This window comes from Oncorhynchus nerka, unplaced genomic scaffold (assembly GCF_034236695.1).
Source record: "Oncorhynchus nerka isolate Pitt River unplaced genomic scaffold, Oner_Uvic_2.0 unplaced_scaffold_981, whole genome shotgun sequence".
Classification (NCBI taxonomy): Eukaryota; Metazoa; Chordata; class Actinopteri; order Salmoniformes; family Salmonidae; genus Oncorhynchus; species Oncorhynchus nerka.
The window spans coordinates 39,369-64,213 of NW_027040312.1; the positions used below are offsets into that span (position 1 = coordinate 39,369).

Consider the following 24,845-nt stretch of genomic DNA (forward strand, 5'->3'; position numbering starts at 1 on the left):
TGTAATGAGGTGTCTGTGCTGAGTTTAGTGTGTAATGAGGTGTCTGACTGAGTTTAGTGTGTAATGAGGTGTCTGTACTGAGTTTAGTGTGTAATGAATGAGGTGTCTGTACTGAGTTTAGTGTGTAATGAGGTGTCTGTACTGAGTTTAGTGTGTAATGAGGTGGTGTCTGTACTGAGTTTAGTGTGTAATGAGGTGTCTGTGCTGAGTTTAGTGTGTAATGAGGTGTCTGACTGAGTTTAGTGTGTAATGAGGTGTCTGTGCTGAGTTTAGTGTGTAATGAGGTGTCTGTACTGAGTTTAGTGTGTAATGAGGTGTCTGTACTGAGTTTAGTGTGTAATGAGGTGTCTGTACTGAGTTTAGTGTGTAATGAGGTGTCTGTGCTGAGTTTAGTGTGTAATGAGGTGTCTGTACTGAGTTTAGTGTGTAATGAGGTGTCTGTACTGAGTTTAGTGTGTAATGAGGTGTCTGTACTGAGTTTAGTGTGTAATGAGGTGTCTGTACTGAGTTTAGTGTGTAATGAGGTGTCTGTACTGAGTTTAGTGTGTAATGAGGTGTCTGTACTGAGTTGAGGTGTCTGTCTGTACTGAGTTTAGTGTGTAATGAGGTGTCTGTACTGAGTTTAGTGTGTAATGAGGTGTCTGTGCTGAGTTTAGTGTGTAATGAGGTGTCTGTACTGAGTTTAGTGTGTAATGAGGTGTCTGTGTACTGAGTTTAGTGTGTAATGAGGTGTCTGTACTGAGTTTAGTGTGTAATGAGGTGTCTGTACTGAGTTTAGTGTGTAATGAGGTGTCTGCGCTGAGTTTAGTGTGTATTGAGGTGTCTGTACTGAGTTTAGTGTGTGAGTGTGTCTGTCTGACCTGTGTTTAGTGTGTAATTGAGGTGTCTGTGTGAGTTTAGTGTGTATTGAGGTGTCTGTGTGTGTTTGTGTGTGTGTGTGTGTACCTGAGGTGTTGTGTGTGTGTTGAGGTGTGTGTGTGTGTGTCTGACCTGAGTGTAGTGTGTGTGTGTGTTGAGGTGTGTGATTGAGGTGTGTGTGTGTGTATTGAGGTTTGTGTGTATTGAGGTGTGTACAGTGTGTGTGTATTGAGTCTGTGTGTGTGTGTGTCTGACTTGTGTGTGTGTGTGTGTGTGTGTGTGTGACCTGTGTGTCTGTGTGTTTGTGTGTGTGAGGTGTGTGTACTGAGTCTGGTGTGTGTGTGTGTGTGTGCTGAGTTTAGTGTGTGAGGTGTGTACAGGTGTGTGTATTGAGGTGTCTGTGTGTGTGTGTGTATTGAGGTGTGTGTGTGTGTACTTGAGGTGTGTACTGAGTTTGTGTGTATTGAGGTGTGTGGACCTGACTTAGTGTGTATTGAGGTGTGTATTGAGTTGAGGTGTGTACTTGAGGTGTGTGTGTGTGTGTGTGTCTCTGTGTGTGTGTGTGTGTATTGAGGTGTGTGTGTGTGAGAGTGTGTACAGGACCTGACTGAGTGTGTGTGTATTGAGTGTGTGTGGACCTGAGTATTGAGTGTGGTGTGTGTGTGTATTGAGGTGTGTGTGTGTGTGTCTGTGTGTGTGTGTAGTGTGAACTCTGAGCTGAGCTCGGTAATCTGGTTGCGGATCGAGAGGCAGGAGTCATATTGGTTGATGAGGGGAGAGTTGGGGGAAACACCCAAACATTCTCCTCACTGAGCAGTCCTACACACATGACACACACACACACACTGACACAGACACACACACAGACACACACACACAAAGAGAGACACACACAGTCACACACACAGAGACACAGGACCTGACTTACACTGAGGAGAGACACACACACACACAGACACACACACTGACACAGTCTGAGAGAGAGAATGACACACACACACACAGAGACACACACACACACACACAGACACACAGGACACACACACAGTCACACACACACACACACACAGAGACACACACAGTCAGACACACACACAGACACACAGAGAGAGAGACTGACACAGTCTGGGAGAGACACACACACACTGACTTACACACACAGAGAGACACAGGACACACACACACACTGGGAGAGAGAGACACACACACACACAGGACCTGACACACACACACACACACACAGGACCACACACAGTCTGGGAGAGACACACACACACACAGAGAGATACACACACACACACACACACACACACACACACAACACACACACACACACACACACACACACACACACACACACACAGTGACACACAGACACACACAGTTAATATCCAGGCCAGTTCAGACAGATTGTAGAGAGATGAATCAGGGAGTACTTCCCAAAATGGCCCCCTATTCCCTACATAGTGCATTACTTTTGACCAGAGGCCCTGTGGGTAGTGCACTGTCTAGGGGATAGGGGACAGAGCGGACGGATACTCACAAATCCAAAATGGCCCCTGAGAGAACAGTTATAACAGCAGGGGTTGGTCCTGGCGTTGTCCTCTCCTTCTACCACCAGTACAGGACCTGACTTAGTCTGGGTGGGGAGAGAGATACAGGACCTGACTTAGTCTGGGTGGGGAGAGAGATACAGGACCTGACTTAGTCTGGGTGGGGAGAGAGATACAGGACCTGACTTAGTCTGGGGGAGGGAGAGATACAGGACCTGACTTAGTCTGGGTGGGGAGAGATACAGGACCTGACTTAGTCTGGGTGGGAGAGAGATACAGGACCTGACTTAGTCTGGGGGGGGGGAGAGATACAGGACCTGACTTAGTCTGGGTGGGGAGAGAGATACAGGACCTGACTTAGTCTGGGGGGGAGAGATACAGGACCTGACTTAGTCTGGGGGAGAGAGAGATACAGGACCTGACTTAGTCTGGGAGAAGAGAGATACAGGACCTGACTTAGTCTGGGGGGAGAGGAGAGATACAGGACCTGACTTAGTCTGGGAGGGAGAGATACAGGACCTGACTTAGTCTGGGTGGGGAGAGAGATACAGGACCTGACTTAGTCTGGGTGGGGAGAGAGATACAGGACCTGACTTAGTCTGGGGGGAGAGATACAGGACCTGACTTAGTCTGGGGAGAGAGGAGAGATACAGGACCTGACTTAGTCTGGGGGGAGAGATACAGGACCTGACTTAGTCTGGGGAGAGAGAGATACAGGACCTGACTTAGTCTGGGGGGGAGAGATACAGGACCTGACTTAGTCTGGGGGAGAGAGATACAGGACCTGACTTAGTCTGGGTGGGGAGAGAGATACAGGACCTGACTTAGTCTGGGGGGAGAGATACAGGAGACTTAGTCTGGGGGGAGGAGAGATACAGGACCTGACTTAGTCTGGGGGAGAGAGATACAGGACCTGACTTAGTCTGGGGGGGAGAGAGATACAGGACCTGACTTAGTCTGGGAGAAGAGAGATACAGGACCTGACTTAGTCTGGGAGAAGAGAGATACAGGACCTGACTTAGTCTGGGAGGGAGAGATACAGGACCTGACTTATACAGGGTCTGGGAGAGATACAGGACCTGACTTAGTCTGGGAGGGGAGAGATACAGGACCTGACTTAGTCTGGGGGAGAGAGATACAGGACCTGACTTAGTCTGGGGGGAGAGAGATACAGGACCTGACTTAGTCTGGGTGGGGAGAGAGATACAGGACCTGACTTAGTCTGGGGGAGAGAGATACAGGACCTGACTTAGTCTGGGGGAGAGAGATACAGGACCTGACTTAGTCTGGGGGGGAGAGAGATACAGGACCTGACTTAGTCTGGGGGGGAGAGATACAGGACCTGACTTAGTCTGGGAGGGGGAGAGATACAGGACCTGACTTAGTCTTACAGGATACATTTAGTTTTTTGCAGACTTTTCTTTCTATATGAAAAGGTATTTCCGGCGACTGAGCCTCAACCTTTTAATTTTCCCGCCAACCAACCTCGTCACGATGGCGGTTTATTTAGTATGGAAATGTATCTGTGAAGCTGAGAGGCCATTGGCTCACACTTACGCTCTACAACTCGTTGCTAGGCAGCGCCCGTTACCCCCGGCCCCTGGCGGTCGTACACTTGGCGAGGCACGTCTCAGAGCCCCGCCACATGAACTGTTTTCTAAACCACAACTGAATGCCCCCCCATAGATAATGACAAGCGGGAATAAATATCACCGAATGATGAAAACATTGGAATAAAGTTAGCTAACGCAAAAATGGAAAAACATCAAATTGTTGTTAACCGAAATTCCCCAAAGTCATCCAATCGTTATAATAGATTAGAGGCCTGAAGCGTGGTCAACTATTTCAGCATCGCTCTGAGACAAGCGTGGTCAACTATTTCACACCACTCTGAGACAAGCGTGGTCAACTATTTCACACCGCTCTGAGACAAGCGTGGTCAACTATTTCAGCATCGCTCTGAGACAAGCGTGGTCAACTATTTCACACCGCTCTGAGACAAGCGTGGTCAACTATTTCAGCACTGCTCTGAGACAAGCGTGGTCAACTATTTCAGCATCGCTCTGAGACAAGCGTGGTCAACTATTTCACACTGCTCTGAGACAAGCGTGGTCAACTATTTCAGCATCGCTCTGAGACAAGCGTGGTCAACTATTTCAGCACTGCTCTGAGACAAGCGTGGTCAACTATTTCAGCATCGCTCTGAGACAAGCGTGGTCAACTATTTCAGCATCGCTCTGAGACAAGCGTGGTCAACTATTTCAGCATCGCTCTGAGACAAGCGTGGTCAACTATTTCAGCACTGTTCTGAGACAGTCAACTATTTCAGCACTGCTCTGAGACAAGCGTGGACTCTGAAGCGTGGTCAACTATTTCAGCATCGCTCTGAGACAAGCGTGGTCAACTATTTCAGCATCGCTCTGAGACAAGCGTGGTCAACTATTTCAGCACTGCTCTGAGACAAGCGTGGTCAACTATTTCAGCACTGCTCTGAGACAAGCGTGGTCAACTATTTCAGCACGCTCTGAGACAAGCGTGGTCAACTATTTCAGCATCGCTCTGAGACAAGCGTGGTCAACTATTTCAGCATCGCTCTGAGACAAGCGTGGTCAACTATTTCAGCATCGCTATTTCAGCATCGCTCTGAGACAAGCGTGGTCAACTATTTCAGCATCGCTCTGAGACAAGCGTGGTCAACTATTTCAGCATCGCTCTGAGACAAGCGTGGTCAACTATTTCAGCACTGCTCTGAGACAAGCGTGGTCAACTATTTCAGCATCGCTCTGAGACAAGCGTGGTCAACTATTTCAGCACTGCTCTGAGACAAGCGTGGTCAACTATTTCAGCATCGCTCTGAGACAAGCGTGGTCAACTATTTCAGCATCGCTCTGAGACAAGCGTGGTCAACTATTTCAAGCATCGCTCTGAGACAAGCGTGGTCAACTATTTCAGCATCGCTCTGAGACAAGCGTGGTCAACTATTTCACACCGCCCCTGATTCCCCACACGTCTCATAAACCTAATATATCAAAGCCCCTCCCTATTCTCTCCCCCCCCATCCCTCCCTCCTCTTCTCACCCCTCCCCATTCTCTCGATTCTCTCCCCCTCTCCTCATCCCTCCCTATTCTCTCCCCCCTCATCCCTCACTCCTCACTCCTCAATCCATCCATCCATCCTCTCCTCATCCCTCCCTATTCTCTCCATTCTCTCTCTGATCCTCTCCTCATCTCCTCCCTCCCTATTCTCTCCCCCCTCATCCCTCACTCCATCCATCCATCCTCCCCCTCTCCTCATCCCTCCCTATTCTCTCCATTCTCCCTCTCCCTGGTCCTGATTGCAAATCATCCTCCTCCCAATCCTCTCCCCGTCCCTCTCTATTATCTCTATCCCTCCTCCCTTCCATCCCCCCTCCTCCCTCTCTCATCTCCTCCCTCCTCCCTCTCTCATCTCCTCCCCCCCTCTCTCATCTCCTCCCCCTCCCTCTCTCATCTCCTCCCCCTCCCTCTCTCTCTCCTCCCTCTCATCTCCTCCCCCTCCCCTCCTCTCCCCCCTCCCTCTCTCATCTCCCCCTCCCTCTCTCTCTCCTCCCCTCCTCCCTCTCTCATCTCCTCCCCCTCCCTCTCTCATCTCCTCCCCCTCCTCTCTCATCTCCTCCCCTCTCTCATCTCCTCCCCCCCCTCCCTCTCCTCATCTCCTCCCCCCTCCCTCTCTCATCTCCTCCCCTCCCCTCCCCCCTCTCTCATCCTCCCCCTCCCTCTCTCTGCTTCATCTATCCCCCCCATCTCCTCCCCCCCTCCCCATCTCCTCCCCCCCTCATCTCATCCTCCCCCTCCTCTCTCTGCTTCCCCCTATCCTCCCCCCATCTCCTCCCCCTCCCCTCCTCTCCTCTCCCCTCCTCTCTCTCATCTATCCCCCCCCCCCATCTCCTCCCCCTCCCTCATCTCATCCTCCCCCTTCCTCTCTGCTTCATATCCTCCCCCATCTCCTCTCCCCTCCCCATCTCTCCTCCCTCCTCCCCTCCTCTCCCCTCCTCCCCCTCCCTCCCCTCCTCTCCCCGTCCCCTCTCTCATCTCCTCCCCCTCCCCTCCTCTCTCATCTCATCCTCCCCGTCTCCTCCCCCTCCCTCATCTCATCCTCCCCCCTCTCTCTGCTTCATCTCCTCCCCCTCCCTCATCTCATCCTCCCTCCTTCCTCTCTGCTTCATATCCCCCCATCTCCTCCCCCTCCCCTCCTTCCTCTCTGCTTCATATCCCCCCATCTCCCTCCCCCCATCTCCTCCCCCTCCCTCATCTCATCCTCCCTCTCTGCTTCATACCCCCCCATCTCCTCCCCCTCCCCTCCTTCCTCTCTGCTTTATACCCCCCCATCTCCACACCCTGGTTTTCTCCCTCCCTCTCTTTTCCACTTGAGTAGTTTCAGGACAGAGAGGATGAATGCTATTAGAGAGGCATGGCATTATCAGGTCACACCGGCCGGCCGGCTGGCCCCATCTCCATCACAAAGACACACACACAAACACACACTCTTTAGGAGATCACAGCCCCATGTCCCGACCCCCTTCACCCCATCCAGCTCATCTCTCATGTAAATTGGCTGTAGGTCTCTTTCTCTCTTCTCTTGCTCTCCCGCTCTGTCAACCTCTCCTCCTCTCTCTGTTTCCCCTGTCTCTCTCCCCTCTGTGTTTCTCCCCCTCTCTCTCTCTCTCCCCTCTCTCTCTCTCTCCCCCCTCTCTCTCTGTCTCTCCCCTCCCCCCTCTCTCTCTCTCTCCCCCTCTCTCTCCCCTCCTCTCTCTCTCTCTCTCTCCCCCCTCTCTGTCTCTCTCTCTCTCTCCCTCTCTCTCTCTGTCTCTCTGTCTCTCTCTCTCTCTCTCTCTCTCCTCTCTCTCTCTCTCCCCCTGTCTCTCCCTCTGTCTCTCTCCCCCTCTCTCTCTCTCTCCCCTCTCTCTCTCTCTCCCTCTCTCTCTCCCTCTCTCTCCTCTGTCTCTCTGTCTCGTCTCTCTCTGTCTCCCTGTCTCTCTCTCTCTGTTTGTCTGTCTCTCTCTGTCTCTCCCCTCTCTCCCTCTCTCCCCTCTCTCTCTCCCCCTCTCTCTGAGGGCTCTCTCTCTCTCTCTCTCCTCTCTCTCTCTCTCTCCCTCTCTCTCTCTCTCTGACCTTGGGTTCCTCTTATCTCCAAACTCTGATTCAGCAGAAGAAGAGAAAGAACCAAAGACAGAAATAGAGAATAGAAATGCGATCCCATCAACCGGTGATAACGACAGTCATAGCTTCTCTGTGTATGTTTGTCTGTCTCAGACAATATTAATTAAGGGGATAAACCTCCACCCCTCCCTCTCTCATTCCGCTCCCTATCTTCAGGGTCTGAAGCTGAGGGGGAGATATGGGGGGGGGCTGTAGGGGAGATATGGGTGAGGGCTGAGGGGGGAGATATGAGTGAGGGCTGAGGGGGAGAGAAGGTTGAGGGCTGAGGGGGGAGATATGGGGGGCTGTAGGGGAGATATGGGTGAGGGCTGAGGGGGAGATATGGGTGAGGGCTGAGGGGGAGAGAGAAGGTTGAGGGCTGAGGGGGAGATATGGGGCTGTAGGGGAGTGAAGGTGAGGGCTGAGGGGGGAGAGAAGGTTGAGGGCTGAGGGGGAGATATGGGGGGCTGTAGGGGAGATATGGGTGAGGGCTGAGGGGGAGATATGAGTGAGGGCTGAGGGGGAGAGAAGGTTGAGGGCTGGGGGAGAGAAGGGTGAGGGCTAAGATATGGGTGAGGATGAGGGGGAGATAGGGTGAGGTCTGAGATATGGGTGAGGGCTGTGGGGGGAGATATGGGTGAGGTCTGTGGGGAGCAATGGGTGAGGGCTGATGATATGGGTGAGGGCTGAGGGGGAGAGAAGGGTGAGGGCTGAGGGGGAGAGAAGGGTGAGGGCTGAGATATGGGTGAGGGGGTGAGGGGGAGCTATGGGTGAGGGCTGATGATCATGGGTGAGGGCTGAGGGGTGAGATATGGGTGAGGGCTGAGGGGGAGAGAAGGGTGAGGGCTGAGGGGGGAGCTATGGGTCAGGCTGATGATATGGGTGAGGGCTGAGGGGGAGTGATGGGTGAGGGCTGAGGGGGTCAGAGAGGGGTGAGGGGGTGAGAGGGGGAGAGGGGGTGAGGGCAGGGTGAGGGGGGAGAGGTCAGGGTGAGGGTGGGTGAGGGCTGAGGGGGGAGAGAGGTCAGGGTGAGGGGGGTGACAGGTGAGGGTGAGGGGGTGAGGGGTGAGGGGTGAGAGTCAGGGTGAGTGAGAGGTTTTTTTCAGGTTAGAGGTCAGGGTGGGGGTGAGAGGTCAGGGTGAGAGGTCAGGGTGAGGGGGTGAGGGGTCAGGGTGAGGGGGGTGAGGGGTCAGGGTGAGAGGGGTGACAGGTCAGGGAGAGGGGGTGAGAGGTCAGGGAGAGGGGGTGAGGTCAGGTCAGGGTGAGGGGGTGACAGGTCAGGGTGGGGGGGTGAGAGGTCAGGGTGAGGGGGTGAGAGGTCAGGGTGAGGGGGTGAGAGGTCAGGGTGAGGGGGTGAGAGGTCAGGGAGAGGGGGTGACAGGTCAGGGTGAGGGGGGTGAGAGGTCAGGGTGAGTGAGAGGTCAGGGTCAGGGGGTGAGAGGTCAGGGTGAGGGGGTGAGAGGTCAGGGTGAGGGGGTGAGAGGTCAGGGTGAGGGGTCAGGGTGAGGGGGGTGAGAGGTCAGGGGTGAGGAGGGGGTGAGGGGGTGGGTCAGGGTTAGGGGGTGAGAGGTCAGGGTGAGGGGGTGAGAGGTCAGGGTTAGGGGGGTGAGAGGTCAGGGTGAGGGGGGGGGTGAGAGGTCAGGGTTAGGGGGTGAGAGGTCAGGGTGAGGGTGAGGGGGGGGGTGAGAGGTCAGGGTTAGGGGGGTGAGAGGTCAGGGTGAGGAGGGGTGAGAGGTCAGGGTGAGGGGGGGTGAGAGGTTTTCATGTTCTTCTTGTAACAAACCAGAGACTGATTTGAGACTTTTGGGACAGCAGTATAATGGGTATGATTCCCCAACGGTGAAAGGTCCCGTGGGGTTCAGTTGGTAGAGCATGGTACTTTCAACAGCAGGGTTGTGGGTTCGATTCCCAACGGGGGACCAGTACGAAAAAGTACGAAAGCAGATACAGCGCTTTCAGAAGGTATTCATACCCCTAGATTTATTCTACATTTCCCTTGTTACAGCCCGAAGTCAAAATGGATTCAATTGATTTTTTCTCTCACCCATCTACATACAATAACCCCCCCAAAAAATTAACTTGTCTTTGCCGATGACAAGCATACCCATAACATGATGCAGCCACCACCATGCTTGAACATACGAAGAGTGGGACTCAGTCATGCGTTTGTGTTGGATTTGCCCCAAAAATAACTCTTTGTATTCAGGATGTGAAGTTCATTTCTGTAGTTCCACCGTTCCATTGGGGTGAAGGAGGAGGTCGGCCATGTCAGATTTCAGACAGAAACACCACGGCGGCCATGTTGGATCCCCCATGGGCCGGACGGACCAATAAAGTCCACGGAATGTTCAGTCGGTGTGGACACAACCAGCCATCCGTAGCGACACACACACACACACACACCACACACACACCACACACACTAAGCTGTACTCTCTTCGGCTTCTTGGTTTGGCTGGAGGCAAAGCCCTGTTAATCCTAAAGCCCACACTGTTATACCCAACACACACACACACACACACACACACACACACACACACACACACACACACACACACACACACACACACACGAGGGCTGGGTGGTATAGCGTATTTGACTATATACCGGTATTTGATGCATGGACCGGATTGGGTTTCAACTTGACCTTCTATAAATGGCATTTAAGTCTTCAGTTTCCTCCTCTGTCAGCTACCTGAGTCCCCCCTCTGTCGTCTACCTGAGCCCCCCCTCTGTCGTCTACCTGAGTCCCCCCCTCTGTCGTCTACCTGAGCCCCCCCCCCTTGTCTGCTACCTGAGTCCCCCCTTGTCTGCTACCTGAGTCCCCCCTCTGTCGTCTACCTGAGTCCTCACTCCCCCCTTCTGTCTGCTACCTGAATCCCCCTCCTCTGTCTGCTACCTGAGTCCCCTCCCCTCTGTCTGCTACCTGAGTCCTCCCCTCTGTCTGCTACCTGAGTCCCCCTCCTCTGTCTGCTACCTGAGTCCTCTCTCCCCCTCCCTCCTCTGTCTGCTACCTGAGTCCCCCCCTCTGTCTGCTACCTGAGTCCTCACTCCCCCTCCTCCGTCTGCTACCTGAGTCCTCACTCCCCCCCTCCTCCTCTGTCTGCTACCTGAGTCCTCACTCCCCCCCCTCCTCCGTCTGCTACCTGAGTCCTCACTCCTCTGTCTGCTACCTGAGTCCTCTCTCCCCCTCCCTCCTCTGTCTGCTACCTGAGTCCCCCTCCTCTGTCTGCTACCTGAGTCCTCACTCCCCCTCCTCCGTCTGCTACCTGAGTCCTCACTCCCCCTCCGTCTGCTACCTGACTCTCACCCCCTCCTCCTCTGTCTGCTACCTGAGTCCTACCACACACTGGGTGTAATTCTCCCCAGGACCCCCTACCACTGGGTGTAATTCTCCCCAGGACCCCTACCACTGGGTGTAATTCTCCCCAGGACCCCCTACCACTGGGTGTAATTCTCCCCAGGACCCCTACCACTGGGTGTAATTCTCCCAGGACCCCTACCACTGGGTGTAATTCTCCCCAGGATGTGATGGAGGAAGGAGAAGAGGAGACCACTGGGGAAGGTGGAGAGAGAGAGGGAACCAGGAGAGAGAGGGATGGAGGAGAGAGAGAGGGATGGAGGAGAGGAGAGAGAGAGAGAGAGGATGAGAGGAGGATGGAGAGAGAGAGGATGGAGGAGAGAGAGGGATGGTGGAGAGAGAGAGGGATGGAGGAGAGAAGAGGGATGGAGGAGAGAGAGAGGGATGGAGGAGAGAGAGGGAGGGAGGAGAGGGATGGAGAGAGAGGGATGGAGGAGAGGAGAGGGAAGAGGAGGAGGAGGGATGGAAGAGGGATGGAGGAGAGAGAGAGGGATGGAGGAGAGGAGAGGGATGGAGGAGGGAGAGAGGAGAGGGATGGAGGAGAGAGAGGGATGGAGGAGAGGAGAGGGATGGAGGAGAGGAGAGGGATGGGAGAGAGAGGGATGGAGGAGAGAGAGGAGGGATGGAGGAGAGGGATGGAGGAGAGGAGAGGGATGGAGGAGAGGGAAGGAGGAGAGAGAGAGGGATGGAGGAGAGGAGAGGGATGGAGGAGAGATGGAGGAGAGGAGAGGGATGGAGGAGAGGAGAGGGATGGAGGAGAGGAGAGGGATGGAGGAGAGAGAGGGATGGAGGAGAGGGAAGGAGAGAGGAGAGGGAAGGAGGAGAGGAGAGGGAGGAGGAGAGGGAGGGATGGATGGAGGAGAAGAGGGATGGAGGAGAGAAGAGGGATGGAGGAGGGAGGAAGGGGATGGAGGAGAGGGAAGGAGGAGAGAGAGAGGATGGAGGGATGGAGGAGAGGGATGGAGGAGAGGAGAGGGATGGAGGAGAGAGAGAGGGATGGAGGAGAGGGATGGAGGAGAGAGAGAGGGATGGAGGGAGAGAGAGGGAGGAGGAGAGAGAGGGATGGAGGAGAGAGAGGGATGGAGGAGAGGAGGAGGGATGGAGGAGGGATGGAGGAGAGGAGGAGAGAGGAGAGGGATGGAGGAGAGGAGAGGGATGGAGGAGAGGAGAGGGATGGAGGAGAGGGAAGGAGGAGAGAGAGAGGGATGGAGGAGAGGAGAGGGATGGAGGAGAGGGATGGAGGAGAGGAGAGAGGGATGGAGGAAGGGAGGGATGGATGGAGAGGAGAGGGATGGAGGAGAGGGAAGGAGGAGAGGAGAGGGATGGAGGAGGAGGAGAGGGATGGAGGAGAGGAGAGGGATGGAGGAGAGGAGAGGGATGGAGGAGAGGAGGGATGGAGGAGGAGAGGGAGGAGGAGGGAAGGAGGAGAGGAGAGGGAGGAGGAGAGAGAGAGGGATGGAGGAGAGAGAGGGATGGAGGAGAGAAGAGGGATGGAGAGAGAGAGGGAAGGAGGAGAGGGAAGGAGAGAGAGAGATGGACAGAGGAGAGGGATGAGAGAGAGGGATGGAGGAGAGGAGAGGGATGGAGGAGAGGGATGGAGGAGGAGAGGAGAGGGATGGAGGAGAGAGAGGAGAGGGATGGAGGAGAGGAGAGGGATGGAGGAGAGGAGAGGGATGGAGGAGGAAGGAGGAGAGGAGAGGGATGGAGGAGAGGAGAGGGAGGAGAGGAGAGGGATGGAGAGAGGAAGGAGAGAGAGAGAGAGAAGGGGATAGAGGAGAGGGAAGGAGAGAGAGAGAGAGAAGACAAAGGGGATAGAGGAGAGGGAAGGAGAGAGAGAGAGAGAGAAGGGGATGGAGGAGAGGAGGATCCCCCAGCCTCTAGGAATGATAATGATCATTTGATTCACAGAAGAACACCATTTGTAAATGCTCACACCCCACGTCTGCTAAATGACACACACACAACAGACAGAACTGCGGTGAAACACACACACACACACACACACACACACACACACACACACAGAAATCGGTCTTTCATGGTAATCTGGTCACAGTATGCAGAGTGGAAAATAGGATATAGGATAATCTATTTAAATCAATTTGTAGGTTATTGAATATCTATTGAAACACATTATAGAGACCAGAGAGGTTTCCCTTGACAGGGTGTGACAGGTTGTAAGGACATGTGGTGGGGGGGAGGGTCTCTGGTCTGTCAGGATGTTAAACCCTGTTTCTCTGAGAGAGAGAGAGAGAGAGAGAGAGAGAGAGAGAGAGAGACAGAGACAGAGAGACAGAGAAGAGAGAGAATTTAATTGAGAGGGAGAGAGACAGAGACGGAGAGAGAGAGACAGCGAGAGAGACACAGAGAGAGAGACAGATATATAAACCAGAGACATTAGAGACACAGAGAGAGAGACAGATAGAGAGACACAGAGAGAGAGACAGAGAGAGAATTTAATTGAGAGAGAGACAGAGAGAGACAGAGAGAGAGAGAGAGACAGAGATAATTGAGACAGAGAGACAGAGAGAGAGAGAGAGAGAGAGAGAGAGACAGACACAGAGAGAGAGACAGATAGAGAGACACAGAGAGAGACACAGACAGAGAGAGACAGAGAGAGAGACAGATAATGAGACACAGAGAGAGACAAAGAGAGAGAGAGACAAAAGAAACAGAGAGTGATTGAGAGAGAAGATATATATATAGAGAGAGAGAGAGAGACAGAGTGACAGAGAGAGAGACATAAGAGAGAGAGAGACAAACAGAGAGAGACAGAGAGAGACAAAGAGAGAATTGAGAGAGAGAGAAAGATATATATAGAGAGAGAGAGACAGAGGACAAAGAGACCAACAGCCTCCCCAGGTTGAGACCCTGCAGTACGCTCTCTGACCACACAGGGGCGATGTTACCCCACAGTGAAACAAACATCACCACCACCACTACAACGGTCTGGCACTCTGCCCGTCACTCTGCCCTTCACTCTGCCCGTCACTCTGTCACTCTGCCCGTCACTCTGTCACTCTGCCCGTCACTCTGTCACTCTGCCCGTCACTCTGCCCGTCACTCTGCCCGTCCACTCTGCCCGTCACTCTGCCCGGACTCTGCCCGTCATCTGATCCGTCACTCTGTACTCTGCCATTCACTCTGTCCCTCTGCCCGTCACTCTGTCCCTCTGCCCAGGTCACTCTGTCCTCTGCCCGTCACTCTGTCACTCTGCCCGTCACTCTGTCACTCTGCCCGTCACTCTGCCCGTCTATAAACCACTCTGCCCGACATTACTCTGCCCGTCACTCTGTCACTCTGTCCGTCACTCTGCCCCGTCCCTCTGTCCGTCACTCTGCCCGTCACTCTGCCCGTCACTCTGCCCGTCACTCTGCCCGTCACTCTGCCCGTCACTCTGACATTATAATGATCCATACTCTATAAACCATCATCATACTCTGTCCGTCATTATCTGTCCCTCTGTCCGACACATTATCTGCCCCATTATAATGTACTCTATATAAACTCTGCCCCGACATTATAATGATCCATACTCTCTATAAACCACTAAACCAGAGACATTATAATGATCCATACTCTATATAAACCAGGACAGAGACATTATAATGATCCATACTCTATATAAACCAGAGACATTATAATGATCCATACTCTATATAAACCAGGACATTATAATGATCCATACTCTATATAAACCAGAGACATTATAATGATCCATACTCTATATAAACCAGGACAGAGACATTATAATGATCCATACTCTATATAAACCAGGACAGAGACATTATAATGATCCATACTCTATATAAACAGAGACAGATCCATACTCTATATAAACAGAGACATTATAATGATCCATACTCTATATAAACCAGGACAGAGACATTATAATGATCCATTATAATGATCCATACTCTATATAAACCAGACATTATAACTCTATATCCATGATCCATACTCTATATAAATAAGGACCAGAGACATTATAATGATCCATACTCTATATAAACCAGAGACATTATAATGATCCATACTCTATATAAACCAGAGACATTATAATGATCCATACTCTATATAAACCAGAGACATTATAATGATCCATACTCTATATAAACCAGAGACATTATAATGATCCATACTCTATATAAAGGACAGAGACATTATAATGATCCATACTCTATATAAACCAGAGACATTATAATGATCCATACTCTATATAAACCAGAGACATTATAATGATCCATATCCTCTATATAAACCAGAGACATTATAATGATCCATACTCTATATAAACCAGGACAGAGACATTATAATGATCCATACTCTATATAAACCAGGACAGAGACATTATAATGATCCATACTCTATATAAACCAGGACAGAGACATTATAATGATCCATACTCTATATAAACCAGGACAGAGACATTATAATGATCCATAAAACCAGAGACATTATAATGATCCTATATAAACCAGAGACATTATAATGATCCATACTCTATATAAACAGGACAGAGACATTATAATGATCCATACTCTATATAAACCAGATCCATACTCTATATAAACAGAGACATTATAATGATCCATACTCTATATAAACCAGGACAGAGACATTATAATGATCCATACTCTATATAAACCAGAGACATTATAATGATCCATACTCTATATAAACCAGAGACATTATAATGATCCATACTCTATATAAACCAGAGACATTATAATGATCCATACTCTATATAAACCAGAGACATTATAATGATCCATACTCTATATAAACCAGGACAGAGACATTATAATGATCCATACTCTATATAAACCAGAGACATTATAATGATCCATACTCTATATAAACCAGGACAGAGACATTATAATGATCCATACTCTATATAAACAGAGACAGAGACATTATAATGATCCATACTCTATATAAACCAGAGACATTATAATGATCCATACTCTATATAAACCAGACATTATAATGATCCATACTCTATATAAACCAGAGACATTATAATGATCCATACTCTATATAAACCAGAGACATTATAATGATCCATACTCTATATAAACCAGAGACATTATAATGATCCATACTCTATATAAACCAGAGACATTATAATGATCCATACTCTATATAAACCAGAGACATAAACCAGAGACATTATAATGATCCATACTCTATATAAACCAGAGACATTATAATGATCCATACTCTATATAAACCAGACATTATAATGACATTATAATGATCCATACTCTATATAAAAACCAGAGACATTATAATGATCCATACTCTATATAAACCAGAGACATTATAATGATCCATACTCTATATAAACCAGGACATTAGATGACATTATAATGATCCATACTCTATATAAACCAGAGACATTATAATGATCCATACTCTATATAAACCAGAGACATTATAATGATCCATACTCTATATAAACCAGAGACATTATAATGATCCATACTCTATATAAACCAGAGACATTATAATGATCCATACTCTATATAAACCAGAGACATTATAATGATCCATACTCTATATAAACCAGGACAGAGACATTATAATGATCCATACTCTATATAAACCAGGACAGAGACATTATAATGATCCATACTCTATATAAACCAGAGACATTATAATGATCCATACTCTATATAAACCAGAGACATTATAATGATCCATACTCTATATAAACCAGGACAGAGACATTATAATGATCCATACTCTATATAAACCAGGACATTATAATGATCCATACTCTATATAAACCAGAGACATTATAATGATCCATACTCTATATAAACCAGGACATTATAATGATCCATACTCTATATAAACCAGAGACATTATAATGATCCATACTCTATATAAACCAGAGACATTATAATGATCCATACTCTATATAAACCAGAGACATTATAATGATCCATGATCCATACTCTATATAAACCAGGACATTATAATGATCCATACTCTATATAAACCAGAGACATTATAATGATCCATACTCTATATAAACCAGACATTATAATGACATTATAATGATCCATACTCTATATAAACCAGAGACATTATAATGATCCATACTCTATATAAACCAGAGACATTATAATGATCCTATATAAACCAGACATTATAATGATCCATACTCTATATAAACCAGAGACATTATAATGATCCATACTCTATATAAACCAGAGACATTATAATGATCCATACTCTATATAAACCAGACAGAGACATTATAATGATCCATACTCTATATAAACCAGAGACATTATAATGATCCATACTCTATATAAACCAGGACATTATAATGATCCATACTCTATATAAACCAGAGACATTATAATGATCCATACTCTATATAAACCAGAGACATTATAATGAAACTCTATATAAACCAGACATTATAATGATCCATACTCTATATAAACCAGGACAGAGACATTATAATGATCCATACTCTCATTATATAAACCAGGACAGAGACATTATAATGATCCATACTCTATATAAACATTATAAGATCCATACTCTATATAAACAGAGACATTATAATGATCCATACTATATAAACCAGAGACATTATAATAAACCAGAGACATTATAATGATCCATACTCTATATAAACCAGAGACATTATAATGATCCATACTCTATATAAACCAGGACATTATAATGATCCATACTCTATATAAACCAGAGACATTATAATGATCCATACTCTATATAAACCAGAGACATTATAATGATCCATACTCTATATAAACCAGAGACATTATAATGATCCATACTCTATATAAACCAGAGACATTATAATGATCCATACTCTATATAAACCAGAGACATTATAATGATCCATACTCTATATAAACCAGGACATTATAATGATCCATACTCTATATAAACCAGAGACATTATAATGATCCATACTCTATATAAACCAGAGACATTATAATGATCCATACTCTATATAAACCAGAGACATTATAATGATCCATACTCTATATAAACCAGAGACATTATAATGATCCATACTCTATATAAACCAGGACATTATAATGATCCATACTCTATATAAACCAGACATTATAACATTATAATGATCCATAAACAGGACAGAGACATTATAATGATCCATATATAAACCAGAGACATTATAATGATCCATACTCTATATAAACCAGGACATTATAATGATCCATACTCTATATAAACCAGAGACATTATAATGATCCATACTCTATATAAACCAGAGACATTATAAGAGACATTATAATGATCCATACTCTATATAAACCAGAGACATTATAATGATCCATACTCTATATAAACCAGAGACATTATAATGATCCATACTCTATATAAACCAGGACATTATAATGATCCATACTCTATATAAACCAGAGACATTATAATGATCCATACTCTATATAAACCAGAGACATTATAATGATCCATACTCTATATAAACCAGGACAGAGACATTATAATGATCCATACTCTATATAAACCAGGACAGAGACATTATAATGATCCATACTCTATATAAACCAGGACATTATAATGATCCATACTCTATATAAACCAGAGACATTATAATGATCCATACTCTATATAAACCAGGACATTATAATGATCCATACTCTATATAAACCAGGACATTATAATGATCCATACTCTATATAAACCAGGACATTATAATGATCCATACTCTATATAAACCAGACATTATAATGATCCATACTCTATATAAACCAGAGACATTATAATGATCCATACTCTATATAAACCAGGACATTATATATCCATACTCAGGACATTATAATGATCCATACTCTATATAAACCAGAGACATTATAATGATCCATACTCTATATAAACCAGGACATTATAATGATCCATTATAATGACATTATAATCCATACTCTATATAAACCAGAGGACAGAGACATTATAATGATCCATACTCTATATAAACCAGGACAGAGACATTATAATGATCCATACTCTATATAAACCAGAGACATTATAATGATCCATACTCTATATAAACCAGAGACCATACTCTATATAAACCAGAGACATTATAATGATCCATACTCTATATAAACCAGGACAGAGACATTATAATGATCCATACTCTATATAAACAGAGACATTATAATGATCCATACTCTATATAAACCAGAGACATTATAATGATCCATACTCTATATAAACCAGAGACATAAACCAGAGACATTATAATGATCCATACTCTATATAAACCAGAGACATTATAATGATCCATACTCTATATAAACCAGGACCATTATAATGATCCATACTCTATATAAACCAGAGACATTATAATGATCCATAAACCAGGACATTATAATGATCCATATATAAACCAGAGACATTATAATGATCCATACTCTATATAAACCAGGACATTATAATGATCCATACTCTATATAAACCAGAGACATTATAATGATCCATACTCTATATAAACCAGAGACATTATAATGATCCATACTCTATATAAACAGGACATTATAAGGACAGAGACATTATAATGATCCATACTCTATATAAACCAGAGACATTATAATGATCCATACTCTATATAAACCAGGACAGAGACATTATAATGATCCATACTCTATATAAACCAGAGACATTATAATGATCCAACTCTATATAAACCAGGACATTATAATGATCCATACTCTATATAAACCAGAGACATTATAATGATCCATACTCTATATAACCAGGACAGAGACATTATAATGATCCATACTCTATATAAACCAGAGACATTATAATGATCCATACTCTATATAAACCAGAGACATTATAATGATCCATACTCTATATAAACCAGAGACATTATAATGATCCATACTCTATATAAACCAGGACAGAGACATTATAATGATCCATACTCTATATAAACCAGAGACATTATAATGATCCATACTCTATATAAACCAGGACAGAGACATTATAATGATCCATACTCTATATAAACCAGGACATTATAATGATCCATACTCTATATAAACCAGAGACATTATAATGATCCATACTCTATATAAACCAGGACAGAGACATTATAATGATCCATACTCTATATAAACCAGAGACATTATAATGATCCATTATATATAAACCAGAGATCCATACTCTATATAAACCAGAGACATTATAATGATCCATACTCTATATAAACCAGAGACATTATAATGATCCATACTCTATATAAACCAGAGACATTATAATGATCCATACTCTATATAAACCAGGACATTATAATGATCCATACTCTATATAAACCAGGACATTATAATGATCCATACTCTATATAAACCAGAGACATTATAATGATCCATACTCTATATAAACCAGGACATTATAATGATCCATATCTATATAAAAGGACATTATAATGATCCATACTCTATATAAACCAGGACATTATAATGATCCATACTCTATATAAACCAGAGACATTATAATGATCCATACTCTATATAAAGGACAGGACATTATAATGATCCATACTCTATATAAACCAGAGACATTATAATGATCCATACTCTATATAAACCAGAGACATTATAATGATCCATACTCTATATAAACAGGACATTATAAGGACATAAAGAGGACATTATAATGATCCATACTCTATATAAACCAGAGACATTATAATGATCCATACTCTATATAAACCAGAGACATTATAATGATCCATACTCTATATAAACCAGGACATTATAATGATCCATACTCTATATAAACCAGAGACATTATAATGATCCATACTCTACATTATAATGATCCATACTCTATATAAACCAGAGACATTATAATGATCCATACTCTATATAAACCAGGACATTATAATGATCCATTATAATGATCCATACTCTATATAAACCAGAGACATTATAATGAACCTATATAAACCAGAGACATTATAATGATCCATACTCTATATAAACCAGGACATTATAATGATCCATACTCTATATAAACCAGAGACATTATAATGATCCATACTCTATATAAACCAGGACATTATAATGATCCATACTCTATATAAACCAGGACATTATAATGATCCATACTCTATAAACCAGGACATTATAAGATCCATACTCTATATAAACCAGGACATTATAATGGATCCATACTCTATATAAACCAGGGATCCATACTCTATATAAACCAGGACATTATATGTAGAGACATTATTGGTGGATATAAACGGTGGATGGGAGGACATTATAATGATCCATACTCTATATAAACCAGGACAGGACATTATTGGCACGGTGGATGGGGAGGATGATATGTAGAGGGTTGGCACGGTGGAGGGGAGGACATTATAATGATATGTAAGAGACAGGTTGGCACGGTGGAGGGGATATGTAGAGGGTTGGCATGGTGGAGGGGATATGTAGAGGGTTGGTACAGTGGAGGGGAGGGGATATGTAGAGGGTTGGCACAGTGGTGGAGGGGATATGTAGAGGGTTGGCATGGTGGAGGGGATAGGGTTGGCAGTGGAGGGGAGGGGGGTTGGCAGTGGTGGAGGGTTGGCATGGTGGGGATATGTAGAGGGTTGGTACGGTGGAGGGGAGGGGATATGTAGAGGGTTGGCACGGTGGAGGGGATATGTAGAGGGTTGGCATGGTGGAGGGGATATGTAGAGGGTTTGGAGGGAGGGACAGTGGAGGGGAGGGGGATATGTAGAGGTTGGCATGGTGGAGGGGATATGTAGAGGGTTGGCACGGTGGAGGGGATATGTAGAGGGTTGGCATGGTGGAGGGAGGGGATATGTAGAGGGTTGGTATGGTGGAGGGGATATGTAGAGGGTTGGCATGGTGGAGGGGATATGTAGAGGGTTGGCACGGTGGAGGGAGGGGATATGTAGAGGGTTGGCACGGTGGAGGGGAGGGGATATGTAGAGGGTTGGTACGGTGGAGGGGAGGGGATATGTAGAGGGTTGGCATGGTGGAGGGGATATGTAGAGGGTTGGTACGGTGGAGGGGATATGTAGAGGGTTGGCATGGTGGAGGGGATATGTAGAGGTTGGCACGGTGGAGGGGATATGTAGAGGGTTGGCACGGTGGAGGGGATATGTAGAGGGTTGGCACGGTGGAGGGATATGTAGAGGTTGGCACGGTGGAGGGGATATGTAGATATGTACGGTGGAGGGGATATGTAGAGGTTGGTACGGTGGAGGGGATATGTAGAGGGTTGGTACGGTGGAGGGGATATGTAGAGGGTTGGTACGGTGGAGGGGATATGTAGAGGGTTGGCACGGTGGAGGGGATATGTAGAGGGTTGGCACGGTGGAGGGGATATGTAGAGGGTTGGCACGGTGGAGGGGATATGTAGAGGGTTGGCATGGTGGAGGGGATATGTAGAGGGTTGGCACGGTGGAGGGGAGGGGATATGTAGAGGGTTGGCATGGTGGAGGGGATATGTAGAGGGTTGGTACGGTGGAGGGGATATGTAGAGGGTTGGCATGGTGGAGGGGATATGTAGAGGGTTGGCATGGTGGAGGGGATATGTAGAGGGTTGGCATGGTGGAGGGGATATGTAGAGGGTTGGCACGGTGGAGGGGATATGTAGAGGGTTGGCACGGTGGAGGGGATATGTAGAGGGTTGGTACGGTGGAGGGGATATGTAGAGGGTTGGTACAGTGGAGGGGATATGTAGAGGGTTGGCATGGTGGATGGTGGAGGGGATATGTAGAGGTTGGGTTGGTACGGTGGAGGGGATATGTAGAGGGTTGGCATGGTGGAGGGGATATGTAGAGGGTTGGCATGGTGGAGGGGATATGTAGAGGGTTGGCATGGTGGAGGGGATATGTAGAGGGTTGGCATGGTGGAGGGGATATGTAGAGGGTTGGTACGGTGGAGGGGAGGGGATATGTAGAGGGTTGGCACGGTGGAGGGGATATGTAGAGGGTTGGCATGGTGGAGGGATATGGAGGGTTGGCACGGTGGAGGGGGATATGTAGAGGGTTGGCACGGTGGAGGGGGATATGTAGAGGGTTGGCACGGTGGAGGGGATATGTAGAGGGTTGGCACGGTGGAGTGGAGGGGATATGTAGAGGGTTGGCACGGTGGAGGGGATATGTAGAGGGTTGGCATGGTGGAGGGGATATGTAGAGGGTTGGCACGGTGGAGGGGATATGTAGAGGGTTGGCACGGTGGAGGGGATATGTAGAGGGTTGGTGGACGGATATGGAGGTTGGACGGTGGAGGGGATATGTAGAGGGTTGGTACGGTGGAGGGGAGGGATATGTAGAGGGTTGGTACGGTGGAGGGGATATGTAGAGGGTTGGTACGGTGGAGGGGATATGTAGAGGGTTGGGTTGGGATATGTACGGTGGAGGGGATATGTAGAGGGTTGGCACGGTGGAGGGGATATGTAGATGGGTTGGATGGTGGAGGGGATATGTAGAGGGTTGGCACGGTGGAGGGAGAGATAAACAGAGGGGTTGGCATGGTGGAGAGGATATGTGGAGGTTGGCATGGTGGAGGGATATGCTTTGTCTGTGTGGAGTAATGTGGGTTGGCATGGTGGAGGGGATACACAGGGTTGGCACGGTGGAGGGAGGGGATATATACACACACACAGGGATATGTAGAGGGTTGGCTGGTGGAGGGAGGGGATTGTAGAGGGTTGGACGGTGGAGGGGATCAGATATGACAGGGTTCACTGGAGGATATGGAGAGGGGAACCACTGGAGTGGAGGGGATACAGAGGGTTCTCCCTGAGGAGGAGATATGTAGAGAGCGTTCAAGTGGAACACACACACAGTGGACCAGACTATCTAAGGGTTGACCAATGGAGGGGATATGTGATACACCTGAACCAATCACCTGCTGAGGGGATGTAGAGGGTTGAACCAATGTGGAGGGATATGTAGAACCAATGGAGGGGATATGTACTGATGTACGGTGGAGGGGATATGCTCTGTAGGGATGTACCTGGAACCAATCACCTGCTCTGTACGGTGGAGGGGATATGTAGAGGGTTCTCTGGAGGGGATTGTAGAGGGTTGGTGCGGTGGTGGGATATGTAGAGGATGATGGTGGAGGGGCTGGACCCCTGTGGCCTGATGGACGGAGACAGTGAGATAAACAGTGCCCTCTGAAGGGAGGTGTGTGTGGAACAGCTTTGTCTGTGTGTGTAATGTGGCGGCACCCATCAACACACAGCCCTGGGACCAGATCAATATACACACACACACACACACACACACACACCACCCTCTTCTTCCCCCTCTGGAATGAGATCAATAAACTGACATCACTACGAGGAGAGGAACCACTGCTGTGCACACCTATGCCTGATGAGGGAGCGATCAATGAACACACACACAGCTGTCACCACCACTATCTAAAGAAGACCAATCGCCTGCACGCTGATACACCTGAACCAATCACCTGCTCTGTACTGATGTACCTGAACCAATCACCTGCTCTGTACTGATGTACCTGAACCAATCACCTGCTCTGTAATGAACCCCCCACACTCTCTCTCTCTCTCTGATGTGACTCGTGCTGTGTCCCCAGTGGCCTGATGGGGGTGCTGTGCCTCCAGTGGCCTGATGGGGGTGCTGTGCCCCAGTGGCCTGATGGGGGTGCTGTGCCTCCAGTGGCCTGATGGGGGCGCTGTGGTCTTAATGCTGACAGACGCGTGTCTGATCTTTAGAGAAATTAATTTAGTCTGAATAAAGAATGCAGGTCATAACCGTGCTCTCCCTCGCTCTCCCTCTCCAGGTAATTTCCCTCTCTCCCTCTCCAGGTAATTTCCCTCTCTCCCTCTCTCTCTCTCCAGGTAATTTCCCTCTC

The 24,845-nt window shown here is 47.2% G+C and overlaps 1 protein-coding gene and 1 long non-coding RNA gene across 2 annotated transcripts in view; both read right to left on the reverse strand.

Moving 5' to 3' along the window:
- Nucleotides 1–24,845, reverse strand: part of LOC135570326 (zinc finger CCHC domain-containing protein 7-like) — a 126,244-nt gene that overhangs the window by 12,024 nt on the left and 89,375 nt on the right. Inside the window, exons 6-7 of the mRNA XM_065016449.1 lie at nt 2,402–2,497; nt 1,565–1,677 (exon numbers count right to left, since the gene is read on the reverse strand). Of these exons, the coding sequence (XP_064872521.1) occupies nt 1,615–1,677; nt 2,402–2,497 (159 nt within the window). The 3' untranslated portion in view covers nt 1,565–1,614. The remainder of the gene's footprint in view (nt 1–1,564; nt 1,678–2,401; nt 2,498–24,845) is intronic.
- LOC135570327 (uncharacterized) lies at nt 2,498–3,246 on the reverse strand. The gene is made up of 2 exons (XR_010463519.1): nt 2,830–3,246; nt 2,498–2,763 (listed from the first exon to the last, which is right to left on the reverse strand). It is a non-coding gene; the product is annotated as an uncharacterized LOC135570327 (long non-coding RNA).